Raw genomic sequence first — 18,936 nt, forward strand, 5'->3', positions numbered from 1 at the left:
CTGTCACTTTCAAGTTGCTAATAACCTGATAACGTTTAAGGATTTTACTTCCTTTTTTATCATTTATTTTTCTGAGATGAGACAGAGTCAGAAATAATAGCACACTATATGTTTTAAAAAAAAAAATCTATCTACGTATTTATTTAATCAATAAGATGTGATTTTATAAATGTGTCGTTTTTTAGCATCATTACTTGTTTTGTGGCGAATATAGAATAGGACTGTATCTGAGAATTATTACTCAAATATGTTCGATTTTAGAGGATTACCATTTCAACAGATCGTCCTTAGCATATAAGTAGTCGTCAAAAATGAATTCAACTTCGTCTGTTTCGGCATTGTAGCCGCCAACTCTGATGGATTCGTGGTTTTTGACAATGATGTCACAGCCTTTTTCCTTTAGGAAGTCCAAGTCGAAAGTAGTGGCAATACCAATGATCTTACAACCGGCGGCTTTTCCGGCGGCAATACCTGCTGGAGCGTCTTCAAATACTACTACCTTAGATTTGGAAGGGTCTTGCTCATTGATCGGATATCCTAAGCCATTCCTGCCCTTCAGATATGGTTCTGGATGAGGCTTACCCTGTTTGACATCATTAGCGGTAATGAAGTACTTTGGTCTCCTGATTCCCAGATGCTCGAACCATTTTTGTGCCATATCACGGGTACCGGAAGTTGCCACAGCCCATTTCTCTTTTGGTAGAGCGTTCAAAGCGTTGCACAGCTTAACTGCACCTGGGACTTCAATGGATTTTTCACCGTACTTGACCGGAATTTCAGCTTCTAATTTGTTAACATACTCTTCATTGGCAAAGTCTGGAGCGAACTTAGCAATGGCATCAAACGTTCTCCAACCATGCGAGACTTGGATAACGTGTTCAGCATCGAAATAAGGTTTGTCCTTACCGAAATCCCTCCAGAATGCAGCAATGGCTGGTTGAGAGATGATAATGGTACCGTCGACGTCGAACAAAGCGGCGTTAACTTTCAAAGATAGAGGTTTAGTAGTCAATCCCATTCCGAATATTGTTTTTATTGTTTTATGTTTTTCCACTGATCTGGTAAACACTAGCTGGTTGGCGCTATTAATATGAAAAGAGTTAGACCAAATTGAGTAGAAAAGAAACCTTTGGCAATCCTAACTATGTTGTTTTAGCTTGTGTATTTAAGCGCATATATATATATTTCTGAAAATGACAACATCAAAAGAAACGAACTTATTTAGAATAAAAAGAAACGACTTGGCTTCTTATTATTCCTACTTTACGTCACGTGGGAGGCCCGTTTAGGGGGGCAGCTATGTAGTTTTTCCGAGCGTACTTTCTTTCAGCATCCGAAAAGTCCTCACTTGACGGCTTACACGGAAACGCCGCGGATTGTGGGGCACAGATGATGACGCAGACGGAACACTGCAGAAATCTTTTTACCTTGTCGTTAAAGACGATATTAGAGAGAAGAGTTTGGCTGGGGACAAAGTGCCAGCTTTTCGTTCAGGGCGAGGTGCCAAAATACTTGAGAAGGCCAAACCCCAAAGGACAGGGCCAAATACGTACGCTACGGTAATATCTAATGGGAGAGGGTATAACATTGACCATTTTCGAAGGAGGCATAGGAATTTAGACGCTGATGGATGTTATCAATATTGAAGTTTTTCACCGTTTCCCTCTTTCTCTGCTCCTTTAAAGAACGCAAAGTCTCCTCTTGAGAGAAAGCAGACGATTGGAATTGGTATCTTTCACGTAGCATTGCTTAACCTACGGCCATATTAATGATATGAAGTCATATGAAAATGGCCGAGGCCAGCGGTTCATTCGAGGATATATATTTTATTACCCGGCGTCTCTAGCCGAAGTAAGAAAACACAATGCAACCAGCGTTGGTGGAAGGGCGTGATAATGCTGAATGGGAGAAGAAAGTTGAATAGTGACTCTTCAAATGTGTCCTTTCAGGATGCGCTACTTTCAGAAGTTACAAAGATATCTGTATATTGAATAGAATTTTTTTCACCACTAGAATTGTTCTTGGAGCCAGCACAAGCACTTACAATGGCAGATTATTCTTCCCTTACTGTTGTTCAATTGAAAGATTTACTGACCAAGAGAAATCTGTCTGTAGGCGGATTGAAGAATGAACTAGTTCAAAGACTGATAAAGGACGATGAAGAATCAAAGGGTGAAAGTGAAGTTTCTCCACAGGAACAAAACCAGGAACAAGGGTCAGAACCTGCGGCGATAGAAGAACCAGCCTCCCAGAACATTACTGAAAAAAAGGAAGTTTCAAGCGAGCCTAAAGAAACAAACGAACCCAAGGAGGAAAATAAGGACGTTCAAAAGCCCTCTGATGGACCTTCTGCTACTGCTTCAGAGAACGAACAAGCTGCTGCTTCCACTGCTGCTCCCGCTTTGTCACCAGAAGAAATTAAGGCCAAAGCATTGGATCTTTTAAATAAGAAACTGCACCGCGCTAACAAATTCGGTCAAGATCAAGCGGATATTGACTCTTTACAAAGACAGATAAATCGTGTGGAGAAGTTTGGTGTTGACTTGAATAGCAAGTTGGCTGAAGAACTGGGCCTTGTCAGTAGGAAAAATGAACCTGAAAGTGGCAATAACGGTAAATTTAAAAATAGAAACAAAAATGCAAACAACCGCTCCAGAGTAAGTAAAAACAGGAGAGGCAACCGCTCTGGTTACAGAAGATAAAGGCTCAAGCCGTTTTGGTGGAGTTTTTCATTCTAGTTTCGGTTCTTTCCCACTTTTTAAACGACCGCAGTTGTTTGTATATGAAGGTGCAAAATTTGTTGCATACGTAAACATGTGTAGATTATTCTAAATAAATCTGTGTTATTAAATCCGAAGAGTCGGCGGTTCACTGTATTACACATACAGTGGCTGTCAACGTTGTAAAGTGCTAGTAGAGAATGAGCGGCGAGATTTACAGACTGAACATTCTTGTACAAGTTACAATGATGATAGAGGAAAAATAAGCTATGATAAATAGTTCATAGTAATGCAGGTGGGGATGATGCAAGCGGGCCTATTTATTTTGAAATAGTACTGAATGGTTTGGAAAAGGTGGAATTTTCAATCTGCAACGATATCGCGCTCAACATCTTTAACCTGTCATCATCGTACGTATTTGGGACTTCAATTGAAGGCAATGTAATGATAGTGCTATCTGCCGATGTGCTTGACCTCGTCACTCGAGGCTCTTCTTTACCGGGAGTGCTTGCATCTTTCGTTGAAGAATGTGCACTCAAGACCTCAGATGTGGAGTGTGGCCTCATTGGATTGGACTGTTTATTACTACAAACCAAGGGATATTGATGGAGTGTCATGTGATAGATAATTTCGTTGATTGGTGCCAAAGATGCATCAAACCCATAATCTTTGACAAGAGATCCCAGTATGAGATTCAGCACTCTCACCTGAATTTTTTCTTGTGATAGGTCAGCGAATAGTTGACGTGTAGCGGGCATAAATAGCCTTTGCGATAGAATAGTCAAAAATTCGATTGATGACAGCCGTTCAGTAAGATATTGCTTAGTAGAAGACGGTAAATGTGAAAAGCTGTTTTCTACCACAAGGGAAATGGAAGCCATTAGTGAATTTTTGCCCAGCGTTTCTAGATTAGCAAAAGAATCCAAATTTCTTTCATCCTTAGACATCTCCAAGCACGTCCTTGAGTTATGTATCTTTGACAGGATGAGTTTTCTCAAGTTGTTGGATATTACAACTTTGCTTTGGCACCCTTTTTTTTTCGTTAAATTTGGTCTAATGAACTTATCTCTTTGAATTTGTTCAGGTAGTGGAATAGCATTATTTACAATTTCAACAATTATTGATTTGGCAATAAAGTCGTATTCTTGTTCACTTTCTAGAGGCTGATCTTCTATATCAAACTTTTGTAATTTTTCATCGCCGCCGTGCGCATACGGTGCCGATGGATCACGAAGAAGAGATGCGTTCTTCTTAAGTAAAGAGCGAACTTGAGTTGGTACAGGTGGAAGAGTGCGGCCATTCGGATAAGGTAACAATTTTTGTGATGTTATAGTATTAAGAGAAGGAAGAGCGTGCTCAGCAGGTTCTTCCTTCACGCTGGCTTCTTCGTCAGAGCTTGATGCATTGGAAGCTGAACAAGACCCCATATTACTTGAGCTGGGGGGAGACAAAGGAATTTTTTGAACTTTACCACGGGCTATTTTCTTCTTAGAGTCTAATAATTTTTTCTTGGAACGTTTCCTGTTTCTTCTCACCGATTGAACAGCAGCGGTAACCAACTTTTCAAATTCTGCCGAAAACGTATCAGGGTACTCAAATTCACTCCTTAATATGGTGGCTATTTGTCTTATATTATCATCTTGTTCACTTGCTTTGTGCTGGCTCAAGCCAAATGAGTCAATGAGTTCTAGTCTTCTGCTAGAAAACTTCTTCCATTTCTTTTCATCATTAAAGTTTAACTGAGCTCTGATTTTATGTGTAGTACCATAGCCCGTATACTTTCCTGTTTTATGGCTACCTTCCAAATGAATTTTGGAGTTCTCAGTATCGTCAATCATCTTGCAATTTTTACTCTGACTGTTGCTGTTTTTTTTGCTGAGATATTTTCCGGTTAAGATGTTTGAATATGCTAAAGGTAATATACAGCTAGAGAAATATGAAAAGCAAGAATATAAAAATAGAACAGGAGCACTTAGTTCGGTTTTTTGCCATCATGTTTAATATATATATATATATATATATATATATATATATATGTGCGTGCGTGTGTGTGTGTGTGTGTGTGTACATGTATGCGGCAGCTAAAAGATGACGAGTACCTTCTAACGGCCATGTTATTTTCTACAGAAAGCATCTCACTTTGAGCGCCCAGAAAAAAGAAAAGGGAGAACAAAGTGATTAATTTTGCCTCTCGATTACATTATGAGGTGGCACTATTTGTCACATTTTATGTTTTTCATCCCGCACTTGGCTTTCATGAGAAAAGCATGTAGGACGCTTGAGTTTGGCATGCGAGAGAAGAGGCGTGTCAGAAAAAAAAACGCCTTTTGCTCTTGAGAAGAGCGGCAAAAATTGCCGAACAGGTGGAATTTCTCGACCAAAGGTGGGGTAAATATCGGTTACCCGTTTGCGAGTTCCTTTACAGTCTCAATGATTTCCAAGATGACTAAGGGAATATTTTCCATGGTGCCTTTTGCCTCGCGTACACTCACGGCACTAATGGGCGATACGATACTATGATTGTGTTCGGGATTAGTTCGATTCAATCATTCGCGCACGAGGCATGGACAGAAATGGCACTGATTTTAGTCACCGAGTCAACAAAAATGAGGCGACTCGATCAAAGATGTTTATTGACTCGTTTTTGCAACTAGAGAAAGGCATTCTTGCACGGAGAGAATGTTGACTTTAGTTGGAGTACCATTAGAGAGATGCCATTAGAGAACATTGTACTGCAGTAACGATGAGTTTAAGTTTTTAAGTACGCATGTTTATATATGAAAAAAATATACATTGAGATTACGAATATATATACTTGTCAGGAAATGCCGGCAGTTCTAATGGTTAATCCTTGTCCTATTTCTTTACGCCATTTTCTTTGAATTGATCTTCTGTGACACCGGTTCCCATAGCAGCTGTTGCGCTAACACCACCTTGAGCTAACTTCAATAACCCATCGATGTACTCCGCACCAGACCATTTTTGATGTTTCAACACATCAACACCATCGTCCATTTCCCTCTGCTGAACATTCTGGGCATAAGCTTTCATCCCATCCTTGGCAAAGTCACGAGAGAAGTTATGGACAGCTAAAGCGTTAGTGTGTAAACCGGCCAATGTGATAAATTGCCAGATGTAACCTAGATCACCCAGCCTTTGGATGAAGGTGTGTTGTTCATCAACGGACATGGCTTTTGGCCAGTTAAAGGATGGAGACAAGTTGTAAGCTAGCCATTGGTCAGGGAATTTCTCTTTAACACCTTCTGCAAACTCCTTGGCCTGTTGGAAGTCTGGGTAGTTAGATTCCATCCATACCAAATCAGCATATGGAGCAAATGCACGGGCCCTCATGATAGAACATTGCGTCCCACCTCTGTAACGGTACAACCCTTCCCTTACGCGTGGTAGCTCCCAGTCGAAGAAAATTTCGTGGCCAAGAATTTCTTTAGCGAGCTTCTTGGCTTCTCTGTGGGATGTTTCAGTCAATGGACCCACTTTAGAGGTGAATTTCTTAATCAATTCTTGCTTATTTGACAGGGCTGATCTTTCAATTTCATCAATGACGGCTTCATGGAATAACTTGAGTCCAGCGTCTCTACACCATTTTTGTTCAATGTCAGCTAGTTCTTGTCCTGATGCACCACTCATGATGGCATCATTTAAAACTTCGGCAAATGGCTCGATATTTGGATTGGTGGCACCGACAATGAAATAATGATCTCTGGTATCGATGGTTGAGCTAATCAAAGTGGCTGCTTCTGAATCAGTCCTAGCAACGACAATTAAGTCAGAATGCATGATATCAGCACACATTCTAATAGTCACCAATCTGTTAACATGTTCCTGAACGGGTATAACACATCTTCCTGCCATATGCCCACATTTCTTATTTGTAGATGTCTGGTCTTCCATGTGGATCCCAGCAGCACCACGCTCAATGAACATCTTGGTCAATTTGAAGACTGCGGTTAAACCGCCGTGGCCTGCGTCTGCATCAGCGACAATTGGTGTTAGGTAGTCAATTGGGGCACCCATCTCATCGAGTTCTTCCTGAGATTTAGCCTTTGACCGTGCCTCTAGTTGTTTTCTGTCGTGAAACAATTGGGCCTTGAACAAATGTTCCACTTTGTTTGGAACGGTGTCCATTGGATAATCAGCTAAGTCTGGACCAGGTTCATTTGAGGTGGAAGCAGTTGATGAACACTGCCAACCAGAAATATAGATTGTGTCTAAGTATTTTGCCATTTGAGAAATCTGGACAGGATCTAGGGCACCGAAAGTTTTAGAGACTGTACCCTCATTGTGATGCTTCTCTAATACCTTGAATAATTTTCTGGCCATGACCGAAGATGGGTATTCGATTGGTGGGAATGTCCCGCGTCTAACAGCAATATCTCTGGCTGAATAATTTCTCTTAGTCTTACTCCAACGTGAGTCAGACCACCATTTCTCAATTTCGGCAGCATCTGCATCTAGTTTTGCTTGTAAAGCTGCAAAATCGTTCTTCGTATTTCCAACGGGGATAGGCATTTTTCGTTGACTTTTTGTTATGTTATGCTAAGAGTTTTCTCTCAATTGTTAGGTATTTGGGTGTGAAAAGAAAAAAAGGATAAGATGAAATTAGCAAGCCAAGACAAATAATAAGAATTTTGCCAGTGAAGCAGCTCCTTTATATAATAAAGAAACGTTTTGTGAATTCCGATGTGCCTGGTTAAGGGCGGACTTTGGACTGACTTATGCTTTTCTCTTTTGCACCAATATTGAGTCACATACTGGGATGCTAGTCCGGACTATGGATATTTTCTTCTGTAAAGGGTAGTGAAAGATGACGTTGAGTGTTAATTTTGTGGTGATTGGCTTCAGTTTTGATTGTTTCGGATGAAATGAAAAAGTGACGAAGTCAGATAAGTGATCGCTCGGATGAATGGAAACCTGGGGCAAAAGGGAACAGTTTTTCTCATCGGATGACGAGTAGCAAAACCCGACCGCCCAAAGCATCCGGGTTACGAGATATTTACTTTTCAATAAATAGATTCAATTATTATTATTTTCTCGAGACATATTACTGACACAAGAAATTTCCTATGGGAGCTTGATTTAGTTTTTCCTTCTAACATTGTCATTTTAACTGTGTTGCCTTCCCTTGCTCGCAACTATGCTACGCTATATTGTACTCTTGAATTTTATTTATGTTTTGTTCCCAGCGGGCATCTTTCAATAAAATGAACTCAAGAAGAAGTAAATAATAACAAGCTATAATGGGTGGCCATTTGTGATCAAATTTGGAGTGAAACACGTATGATTATGTTTGAACTCTCTTTCTTTGATACGAAACCTCAAGCGACGTAGGTGATGGATATATTCACAAGATAACAAAGGCCGTGTTACAACATTAGATATGTAAACAACGTGCTAGAAGTTCTCCTCGAAGATCTCGAAATCTACAAAAGGGAATCGATATTTTATACATAATCCTATTATTATTTTTTCTTCCATTTTATATGCTCACTCATTATCCTTTACATTTCCAAAATCATGCATTTCAGCTTCCATTAAATTTTGATGGCTGTCTCTTAATTTTGTTATCTTTCTTTATGTCATCCTCTTACAGAGTATATGGTAATATACTAGTAATATGATTAATAGTCGATAAGTGAGTGTGAATTTTTATTCCGAAAAATATATGACGATGATCACACTATATTTTCTAGAAATAACTTAAACCATAGTGAATAAGAATCTGTAGTGCTCCTTGAGAACTAATGAAATTGCGCTAAAAACAAACCTAGTTAACATAATGTTTAGGCCAGGAAGAATCTAAATACAAACCTTATCAGTCCCAGCGTACGCGTCATTTACATTTGCGTATTGAAAATGAAAAAAAAATAATTCATTTGAAGCACTACTATTACAAAATTTATTCCAGCCCAACATTCAGTTTGGAAGCATCAAACGGCCTTCGACCATATGAAGATATTCCAGTAAATATGGTCTCCAAGCAGTTCAACTACTTTTCATGAATGTAGCATTTTCAAGGCACCTCTAACAATAAAAAAAACGACACCAGCAGGATTTGAACCAGCGCGGGCAGAGCCCAACAGATTTCAAGTCTGTCGCCTTAACCACTCGGCCATAGTGCCTATCATTATGAATTTCCCAAAAAAGAACCACTATCAGAGACATATAAAAATAAGAACACATCCACCGATATCTGTTACAATGAAACCCTAAAATATCATCCATTTGGGGTAGTATTCATGCTACCAGTATATCCTGTATGCGTAATATTATAGCCTTTTCCAACAGTGCACCCAAATATAATCACAAATCACCCAATTCTCAAATTCACTTGTTAAAATGAAAATACCAAAGCCTCATCATACCGTTCTATTGTCCATCTCCAACACAAAAGTACCATAATAATTTTCCGATTCGACACGAATACAGATAGATGGGCACATGGCAAACTTAGCTCAGTATGGGCTTGTAGGTTGTAAACGAGTCAGAAATTTCAACAATAAAAAATACATCAGATAGTGTTTCGATGTTCTTAATTACACGTGAATTATCAAAAACCATCAACATACCAGCCAACATCAGTGTAGGTGGAATAAAACTTTCTTACCATGTACAGTAAATGGACCATGACGCCGTGCACAAGCTTATGCATAATGAGCTAAGCGGGAAGACATTTTCAAACTACGTGATAGTTCCGACTGCCCTTTCAATTGCTAATGTAGCAATATGTTAGGAATGCAATATTCCAAAATGCTGTCTGTGTCAGTGAGAATAACAAAAACATTGAATAAACTTTTCTATGGTAATAACCACGCCAGATAAGGGCGTTGCCATCGTTTTCATTTTTTTTTTTTTTTCAAATGGTGGGGTCACCGTTGTGAAAAGAAACCTTTGATTCTCAACCATATCGGTACTCGGACTAATCACTTAAATCTTTCCAAGGGATTATCGAGAATGTCATAGTGCAAAATAATCTTAGCTTTCAATAATTTTTTCATTTGGAGTCACACTCCCGTTAAAACCTAGTCAACGGCTTCCACTTAAAGCTATCAACAAGGGGCAATTGATTTTGCATTTTCGTCTAAATGAAAGTTGCAGCCAGCAATTTACCCGAAGTTTAAATAAATCAATGCAAACCATGTTCAACTTAAACAGCAATCGCTTTCTATTACCTTGGAATTATATCAGAACGTCTATCTGCGAAGCTTTAATAAAGTACTGGAAGTTGTGTCTGAAATGTCTGTTTTGGTAAATTTGTTTGATCCTGATTATACACCTCAAAGGACCACGTTAAGTGGCCATATGACGAGTGTTATTGCGTGCTTGCAAGTTGAAGATAATTATGTCATTACAGGAGGATGTGATAAAACGATCAGAGTTTATAACTTAGTAAATAAAAGATTTCTTTTACAACTATCAGGTCATGATGGTGAGGTTTGGGCATTGAAGTATGCCCATGGCGGTATTTTAGTCAGCGGTTCTACAGGCAGAACGGTGCGAGTTTGAGATATTAAGAAAGGTTGTTGTACCCATGTGTTTAAAGGTCATAACTCTACGGTGAGGTGCCTAGATATAGTAGAATATAAAAATATCAAGTACATTGTTACTGGTTCGAGAGATAACACTTTGCACGTTTGGAAATTGCCCAAGGAGTCCTCCGTTCCTGATCATGGGGAAGAACATGATTATCCATTAGTCTTTCATACCCCTGAGGAGAACCCATATTTTGTTGGTGTTTTAAGAGGACATACGGCGACTGTAAGAACTGTCTCAGGCCACGGTAATATTGCCATTAGTGGCTCCTATGATAATACATTGATTGTGTGGGATGTTGCGCAAATGAAATGTCTATATATCTTGAGTGGACATACGGATCGTATTTATTCGACAATCTACGATCATGAAAGAAAAAGGTGCATCTCTGCCAGTATGGATACCACTATTAGAATTTGGGATTTGGAAAATATAAGGAATAATGGAGAATGTTCCTACGCAACAAATTCAGCATCGCCATGCGCCAAAATACTTGGTGCTATGTACACTTTGCGGGGTCACAGAGCCCTAGTCGGTTTATTGGGATTATCCGATAAATTTTTAGTCAGTGCTTCTGTAGACGGTTCAATAAGGTGTTGGGACGCTAACACTTACTTTCTGAAGCACTTTTTCGATCACACGCAGTTGAATACAATCACCGCATTGCACGTTTCTGATGAGGTATTAGTGAGTGGATCTGAAGGTTTGCTCAATATTTATGATTTAAATAGTGGGCTGTTAGTCCGTTCAGATACATTGAGTGGTGCTGATAATGTTTGGAACGTTAGTTTTAAGGACAACACACTTGTGGCAGCGGTAGAACGAGACAAGCGAAATCTTTTAGAAATTTTGGACTTTAGTTGAAGATTGATGTGAGAATGATGCAGAACTTACCTTGTCACGTTTGGAACTCAGTTGTACTTTTTCGGTGTAAACAAATATAAAACTTTAGAATTTACATTAATAAGTTATGTGCTATTTATTAGTTTAATATATCAACATTAATTACATGCGAGCTATGTATTATTAGCTCAATCAGCAGGACTAAAATCGAGGAAAAAGTAATTTTGTTTATGCCCAGTTCAGTTATCGTCCATTTGTAGCAAATGTGGTACAAGTTGACCCATATTTTCATGCATTGGGCCATGCAGTAATTATCACACTCACTTTGTCATAATGTATACAATGGCCGCTTATTTGCGACTCGTCTCATATTTTTCCTGAAACTGTAGCTGTGTGTAATATTATTCATTAACTTCGATAATTCGGCTACAGAAGACAAGAGCTACATCCTTACTGGTGCGAATAAATGACATAATCTGTCAAGAGTACCGAAGTAAAAGCAACGATTGCCGAACACATCTTCCTGAAGTATCATATGCCAATACAAGGTTTCAATAGGAATTATGAAAGCGGCATTATCACCCTTAATCTGAAATATGTAATGATGACGGTGCAGTATGTTGACTACATTGTAAAGTTGCACTTTCACTCAACTCATGAAATTGATGACATTAATCCTACGTGACTTACACATATGCCATGAACGAAGAAGGTGGCACCAAAAATCCAGCGTTTCCGATATACACGCAGTCAAATGTTCAGACTAAACTTTGGTATTCTGACAACGTGTTGTCATACCTGTTACGAGCCAGAAACGTATTTCTTTTTGGGTGATACAATCTCCAGATGACTGCTTTTTTTTTTTTTACCCCAGATTCAGGGGCCGAAGGAACGGAAATGCGGTGTGGCGAGATTGCGGATGTGCTAAAAAATAATATCCTCGAGGCAACCAGCATAATGTGGACGGCTCTCGGCAATTGACTTCCATAACAAATGCATCCTGTAATCAGGGGTATTATAAGTTACTGTATGGTTAATTAAATATAGAATGAAAGGGGCAGCGTTCTTAAGGGGTATTGCTGGGTGGAAAAATACAAGTGTCTTTACTTGATTGTGTGCACATATATAAGGCAAAAGATTTCTAGCGTATATTTGAATCTTTTGTTCTTCCACGTTCAAATTTCTTTGGTCAAAACATTTCATAAAGGGACAAGTTCTGCATTGTATTCTAATAATTGCCCATAGAACATATAAATTAGGTATCGACTGTTTTCGTCTCCACTTTAAATGACAAAGAAGGATAAGAAGGAAGTAAAAGTTCAAACGGTTACCACGGAGGATGGTGAAACCGTGAAAGTTTTTGAAGACCTGCAGGGTTTTGAAACTTTCATTGCCAATGAAACTGAAGATGATGATTTCGATCATTTGCACTGTAAATTAAATTACTACCCACCATTTGTGCTACACGAGTCGCACGAGGACCCTGAAAAAATTAGTGATGCTGCAAATTCTCATTCTAAGAAGTTCGTGCGTCACCTGCACCAGCATATTGAAAAGCATCTTTTGAAAGATATTAAGCAAGCCGTTAGGAAACCTGAGCTTAAATTTCACGAAAAATCGAAGGAAGAGACATTTGATAAAATCACCTGGCATTACGGTGAGGAAACTGAATACCATGGTAGACCTTTCAAGATAGACGTTCAAGTAGTTTGCACACATGAAGATGCTATGGTATTTGTCGATTACAAAACACATCCTGTAGGCGCAAATTAAAGGTTGTGTCATAGAGAATGTGTTAGTACTGAATCCTAACCTCCCAAATTCATAAGTAGTTTTATGTACCTTTAATGATTTACGATTAGCAACTTTTTGAATTTTTTTTATTGAAATGTTGAGCCCGAAGACGTGAAACGCTATAAAGTAGTATCACTGTTACGCCGCGAAACCTGATAATGTATTGTTAAACTACTACCTGGTCGATGATTATATCGACGCTTCTAAAATGAATGCTATTACCCGAACTTCCACTTGATTGCCGTCTCTTCCCGGGTAACATTGTAAGTGTGAATATGATTTTTTTTTTTGCTTTCTCTTTTCAAAATTTCCGAAAAGCATATCAAGACGTGTACTACATACAGTAAAAGCCCTCCTAGGGTTTTCAGTAGTGGTTCGAATAGTATAGATTACTGCTTTTGTTACTCTGCAACAATCCCAAAACTTAATAAAAAGTACAAAAGACCAAATAAAAGTATCGTATATAATCCAGTCATAATGATGAATCCACACGTTCAAGAAAATTTGCAAGCAATCCACAACGCCTTAAGCAATTTTGATACGTCATTTTTATCGGAGGATGAAGAAGATTATTGCCCTCTTTGTATTGAACCAATGGATATTACTGATAAAAATTTTTTTCCTTGTCCCTGTGGTTATCAAATTTGTCAATTTTGCTACAATAATATCAGACAAAATCCAGAATTAAATGGCCGTTGCCCAGCATGTCGTCGTAAATATGATGACGAGAACGTCAGATACGTCACATTATCTCCGGAGGAGTTAAAAATGGAGAGAGCCAAGCTCGCTAGGAAGGAGAAAGAAAGAAAGCATAGAGAAAAAGAACGTAAAGAGAATGAATATACGAATAGGAAACATTTATCTGGTACCAGAGTTATCCAAAAGAATTTAGTGTACGTTGTTGGCATCAATCCTCCTGTTCCATACGAGGAAGTTGCGCCCACTCTGAAATCTGAAAAATATTTTGGCCAATATGGTAAGATAAATAAGATTGTGGTTAATAGAAAAACACCCCATTCTAACAACACAACCAGCGAGCATTATCACCATCATTCACCAGGATATGGCGTTTACATAACCTTCGGATCCAAGGACGATGCTGCAAGATGTATAGCTCAGGTAGACGGGACGTATATGGATGGCCGCCTGATCAAAGCTGCCTACGGTACTACTAAATACTGTTCTTCTTATTTAAGAGGATTGCCATGCCCAAATCCCAACTGTATGTTTTTGCATGAACCTGGTGAAGAAGCTGATTCTTTTAATAAAAGAGAACTCCACAATAAACAACAAGCGCAACAGCAAAGTGGCGGAACTGCATTCACTAGATCTGGAATACACAACAATATATCTACCAGTACCGCTGGTTCAAATACCAATTTACTAAGTGAAAATTTCACAGGCACACCTTCACCGGCGGCGATGAGGGCTCAGTTACATCATGACAGCCATACAAACGCTGGAACACCGGTATTAACACCTGCTCCGGTCCCTGCAGGGTCAAATCCTTGGGGAGTTACTCAATCAGCAACACCTGTAACCTCTATCAATCTCTCTAAAAACAGCAGCTCCATAAACTTGCCAACATTAAATGATTCTCTGGGCCATCATACTACCCCCACAACAGAGAATACCATCACAAGTACGACAACTACTACCAATACCAATGCTACAAGTCACTCCCATGGTAGCAAGAAGAAGCAATCTCTTGCTGCAGAGGAATACAAAGATCCTTATGACGCACTAGGGAATGCTGTTGACTTTTTGGATGCAAGACTACATTCTCTATCAAATTATCAGAAGCGCCCTATATCTATCAAATCCAATATTATTGACGAAGAAACTTATAAAAAGTATCCGTCTTTGTTTTCTTGGGACAAGATTGAGGCCTCAAAGAAAAGTGACAATACATTAGCCAACAAACTTGTGGAGATCCTGGCTATAAAGCCAATAGACTACACTGCTTCTGTCGTTCAATTCTTGCAGAGTGTCAATGTTGGTGTAAATGACAATATTACAATCACAGATAATACGAAAACTCCCACCCAACCAATAAGACTGCAAACCGTCTCACAGCAAATCCAACCACCATTAAACGTCAGTACCCCTCCACCGGGTATCTTTGGTCCACAACATAAGGTTCCTATTCAGCAGCAACAAATGGGTGATACAAGCTCAAGAAATTCCTCTGATTTACTAAATCAACTAATCAACGGAAGGAAAATTATCGCCGGTAATTAATCCGACTCTAAATATTTTTCTTGTTTGCATTAACCATAATTTTATCTATTTTTATTTCTCATGAATATATAATCTCTCCGTTTATAACGAAATGCAAGAAAAAAAAATCTCACCCATTTTTTTAAACCTTTGACGTGGAAAGGTATCTGGGAAAGGTATCTGGCTAATGAATAATGCCATAGCATATACCAGTATAGTCTATTTACTCGTTACAACGTATGAAAGCGTCAGCGCTGCAAGAATGACTAATTCATAGAAAATAATCATCATGATATATATCATAATGCACGGAACCTGCTTCGCTAATTTTTTCACTTAAATCACATTTTTTCAACGAAATCTCTTGCGCAGTTGGTTGGAATTCTTATCCGAATGACTCAGTCTACATCAAAAAACTGTGGCCGAATGGTGGTAATTGATGACTCTTCTATTTTTTTTTTTCATATAAAGAGCTTGCGCGCGTGTTGTTGTTCGCTATCCATTTCCATTAGGAACATTTTTGGATATTATTTTTCAGACCCGTAATATACTTAACACATATACCACTAAAGGCAAAAGAAAGAGAGATCTGAAGTGAGAAATAAGTCTGCATCATTATGCCATCTGCTAGCTTACTCGTCTCGACAAAGAGACTTAACGCTTCCAAATTCCAAAAATTTGTGTCTTCATTAAACAAATCCACCATAGCAGGATTTGCATCTGTACCCTTGAGAGCTCCACCATCCGTTGCATTTACGAGAAAGAAAGTCGGATACTCAAAGAGGTATGTTTCATCTACTAACGGCTTTTCAGCTACTAGATCCACTGTGATCCAACTGTTGAACAATATCAGCACAAAAAGAGAGGTTGAACAATATTTGAAATATTTCACTTCCGTCTCACAACAACAATTTGCTGTGATCAAGGTGGGTGGTGCCATTATCAGCGACAATCTACACGAACTCGCTTCCTGCTTGGCATTTTTGTATCATGTTGGTCTATATCCAATAGTTTTACATGGTACCGGTCCTCAGGTTAATGGAAGGCTAGAAGCGCAGGGAATTGAGCCAGACTATATTGATGGTATTAGAATCACGGATGAGCACACAATGGCCGTAGTTAGAAAATGTTTTTTGGAACAAAATCTTAAGCTAGTTACTGCATTAGAACAGCTAGGGGTCCGTGCAAGACCCATTACTTCTGGTGTTTTTACTGCTGACTATTTGGATAAGGACAAATACAAGCTAGTGGGCAATATTAAAAGTGTCACAAAAGAGCCAATTGAAGCATCTATTAAGGCAGGTGCCCTACCAATCTTGACCTCTTTAGCCGAAACTGCTTCTGGTCAAATGTTGAACGTCAACGCCGACGTAGCTGCTGGTGAATTAGCCCGTGTTTTTGAGCCTTTGAAGATCGTTTACCTGAATGAGAAAGGGGGTATTATCAATGGCTCCACGGGAGAAAAAATTTCGATGATCAATTTGGATGAAGAGTATGACGATTTAATGAAGCAAAGTTGGGTGAAGTATGGTACCAAATTAAAAATTAGAGAAATTAAAGAGCTTTTGGACTATCTTCCTCGTTCTTCTTCAGTTGCAATCATTAACGTTCAAGATCTACAAAAAGAACTGTTCACTGATTCTGGTGCGGGTACTATGATCAGGAGAGGTTACAAATTAGTGAAGAGATCCTCCATTGGCGAATTTCCATCCGCTGATGCTCTAAGAAAAGCTCTTCAAAGGGACGCTGGCATTAGTTCCGGTAAAGAATCTGTTGCTTCTTATTTAAGATATTTGGAAAACTCTGATTTTGTCTCTTATGCTGATGAACCTCTTGAAGCAGTGGCCATTGTAAAGAAAGATACGAACGTTCCCACACTAGACAAATTTGTCTGTTCTGACGCAGCCTGGTTGAATAACGTCACAGATAATGTATTCAATGTTTTGCGCCGTGATTTTCCTGCTTTACAATGGGTAGTCAGTGAAAATGATGCTAACATTGCATGGCATTTTGATAAGTCTCAAGGTTCATATCTAAAAGGCGGAAAAGTTTTGTTCTGGTATGGTATCGATGATATAAATACAATATCCGAGCTCGTTGAAAATTTTGTGAAGTCGTGTGACACTGCTTCTACCCTCAACTCATCAGCAAGTAGTGGAGTATTTGCTAACAAAAAATCAGCTAGGTCGTACTCAACTAGATCCACTCCTCGTCCCGAGGGAGTTAACACCAACCCTGGTCGTGTCGCGCTTATTGGTGCTAGAGGTTACACAGGTAAAAATTTGGTATCTTTGATCAACGGCCACCCATATTTAGAAGTGGCCCATGTTTCTTCTCGTGAATTGAAAGGTCAAAAGTTGCAAGATTATACAAAATCCGAAATTATATATGAAAGTTTGCAAATACAGGATATTAGGAAACTGGAAGAACAAAATGCTGTGGACTTTTGGGTTATGGCATTACCCAACAAAGTCTGTGAACCTTTCGTTGAGACAATCCAAAGTGTTCATGGTAAGTCTAAAATTATTGATCTGTCCGCTGATCACAGGTTTGTATCAGAATCAGACTGGGCTTACGGTTTGCCAGAATTGAATGATAGAGCAAAAATTGCAAACGCTGCCAAAATTGCTAATCCCGGTTGTTATGCTACTGGTTCGCAATTAACTATTTCTCCGTTAACAAAGTATATCAATGGTCTTCCAACTGTGTTTGGTGTTTCAGGGTATTCAGGCGCGGGGACGAAGCCTTCTCCAAAAAACGATCCCAAATTCTTGAACAATAACTTAATTCCTTACGCTTTAAGTGATCATATACACGAACGCGAAATCTCAGCTCGCATTGGGCACAATGTTGCATTCATGCCCCATGTTGGGCAGTGGTTTCAAGGTATCTCTTTGACCGTCTCTATTCCAATAAAAAAAGGTTCCTTGTCTATTGATGAGATCAGGAAATTATACAGAAATTTTTACGAAGACGAAAAGCTAGTACATGTCATCGATGATATCCCACTGGTTAAAGATATTGAGGGCACCCATGGTGTAGTTATTGGTGGTTTCAAGCTGAATGATGCTGAAGATCGTGTAGTTGTTTGCGCAACCATCGATAACTTACTTAAAGGCGCCGCTACTCAATGTCTGCAAAATATTAATCTTGCTATGGGTTATGGAGAGTATGCTGGTATCCCTGAAAATAAAATTATTGGTGTCTGATCACTGTGTATAGTAGATCTGCAGCTCAGTCACATGAGACATTAACGTATATAAATATATAAATATATATATATCCATTAAATAACGAAGTAGGACATGGTCTAAAAATAGTGCTTCTCATGTATTGATTTTGAGTAGCCATAAGAATAATTATTGATTTCAAGATCTTTGATCTCCTTACATCCAAAATTATAATACCACTTTATGGTATCACGACATCACCACAACAGAGAAGGATTGCCGCATTTGGATATCGTAAACAAAGGCGTTACCATAGAAATGTACTGATTGGCAGAATTACTCTTCAGGAGAATCTTTCATACAAAGGAATTCCATTGGGGAAAATCTCGTTACCAAGTCAATGCTGAACTTTCTATGGCCTTTGTTTACTATCGTTAATTATTTTACGACCACTTCTGGGTAGAAATATTTCGTAGCCCTGGAACGAGCTTGTTTACGCGTTTTATCCCATTATATGGCACCCAAATCAAATTTAAAAAGAAAAAACGCGTAAACAGTGTCGGGTAAGTTCATCCTCTGTTACTTTAATTGCTTCTTTTTTTGAAATTCTAAGTAAACGCGTCATTTTGATCCTCAGG

General features: G+C 38.9%; 8 protein-coding genes and 1 non-coding gene across 9 annotated transcripts, besides 2 other annotated features; 5 read left to right on the forward strand and 4 right to left on the reverse strand.

Moving 5' to 3' along the window:
• Positions 1 to 265: 265 nt before the first annotated feature.
• GPP2 (glycerol-1-phosphatase GPP2) lies at positions 266 to 1,018 on the reverse strand (the record flags this gene model as incomplete). Its single annotated transcript, NM_001178953.3, has 1 exon — positions 266 to 1,018. One exon carries the CDS (start codon positions 1,016 to 1,018, stop codon positions 266 to 268), a length of 753 nt encoding a protein of 250 aa, NP_010984.3.
• A 1,027-nt stretch (positions 1,019 to 2,045) lies between these two features.
• Positions 2,046 to 2,702, forward strand: THO1 (Tho1p; the record flags this gene model as incomplete). The annotated part of the gene is made up of 1 exon (NM_001178954.1): positions 2,046 to 2,702. One exon carries the CDS (start codon positions 2,046 to 2,048, stop codon positions 2,700 to 2,702), a length of 657 nt encoding a protein of 218 aa, NP_010985.1.
• A 338-nt stretch (positions 2,703 to 3,040) lies between these two features.
• On the reverse strand, positions 3,041 to 4,558 carry VHR2 (Vhr2p; the record flags this gene model as incomplete). Its single annotated transcript, NM_001178955.1, has 1 exon — positions 3,041 to 4,558. One exon carries the CDS (start codon positions 4,556 to 4,558, stop codon positions 3,041 to 3,043), a length of 1,518 nt encoding a protein of 505 aa, NP_010986.1.
• Positions 4,559 to 5,576: 1,018 nt separating this feature from the next.
• On the reverse strand, positions 5,577 to 7,250 carry ICL1 (isocitrate lyase 1; the record flags this gene model as incomplete). Its single annotated transcript, NM_001178956.3, has 1 exon — positions 5,577 to 7,250. One exon carries the CDS (start codon positions 7,248 to 7,250, stop codon positions 5,577 to 5,579), a length of 1,674 nt encoding a protein of 557 aa, NP_010987.3.
• A 637-nt stretch (positions 7,251 to 7,887) lies between these two features.
• Positions 7,888 to 7,965: an origin of replication (ARS514; Autonomously Replicating Sequence).
• Positions 7,966 to 8,080: 115 nt separating this feature from the next.
• Positions 8,081 to 8,398: a long terminal repeat (Ty1 LTR).
• A 380-nt stretch (positions 8,399 to 8,778) lies between these two features.
• SUP19 lies at positions 8,779 to 8,860 on the reverse strand. Its single transcript has one exon. It is a non-coding gene; the product is annotated as a tRNA-Ser (tRNA).
• A 1,717-nt stretch (positions 8,861 to 10,577) lies between these two features.
• Positions 10,578 to 11,135, forward strand: RRT13 (Rrt13p; the record flags this gene model as incomplete). The annotated part of the gene is made up of 1 exon (NM_001178957.1): positions 10,578 to 11,135. The coding sequence occupies one exon, from the start codon at positions 10,578 to 10,580 to the stop codon at positions 11,133 to 11,135; it is 558 nt and encodes a 185-aa protein (NP_010988.1).
• A 1,266-nt stretch (positions 11,136 to 12,401) lies between these two features.
• On the forward strand, positions 12,402 to 12,887 carry RGI1 (Rgi1p; the record flags this gene model as incomplete). Its single annotated transcript, NM_001178958.1, has 1 exon — positions 12,402 to 12,887. One exon carries the CDS (start codon positions 12,402 to 12,404, stop codon positions 12,885 to 12,887), a length of 486 nt encoding a protein of 161 aa, NP_010990.1.
• A 498-nt stretch (positions 12,888 to 13,385) lies between these two features.
• Positions 13,386 to 15,149, forward strand: MOT2 (CCR4-NOT core ubiquitin-protein ligase subunit MOT2; the record flags this gene model as incomplete). Its single annotated transcript, NM_001178959.3, has 1 exon — positions 13,386 to 15,149. One exon carries the CDS (start codon positions 13,386 to 13,388, stop codon positions 15,147 to 15,149), a length of 1,764 nt encoding a protein of 587 aa, NP_010991.3.
• A 596-nt stretch (positions 15,150 to 15,745) lies between these two features.
• Positions 15,746 to 18,337, forward strand: ARG56 (bifunctional acetylglutamate kinase/N-acetyl-gamma-glutamyl-phosphate reductase; the record flags this gene model as incomplete). Its single annotated transcript, NM_001178960.1, has 1 exon — positions 15,746 to 18,337. One exon carries the CDS (start codon positions 15,746 to 15,748, stop codon positions 18,335 to 18,337), a length of 2,592 nt encoding a protein of 863 aa, NP_010992.1.
• Positions 18,338 to 18,936: the final 599 nt, after the last annotated feature.

The sequence above is a fragment of the Saccharomyces cerevisiae genome, chromosome V (genome assembly GCF_000146045.2).
Source record: "Saccharomyces cerevisiae S288C chromosome V, complete sequence".
NCBI lineage: Eukaryota > Fungi > Ascomycota > Saccharomycetes > Saccharomycetales > Saccharomycetaceae > Saccharomyces > Saccharomyces cerevisiae.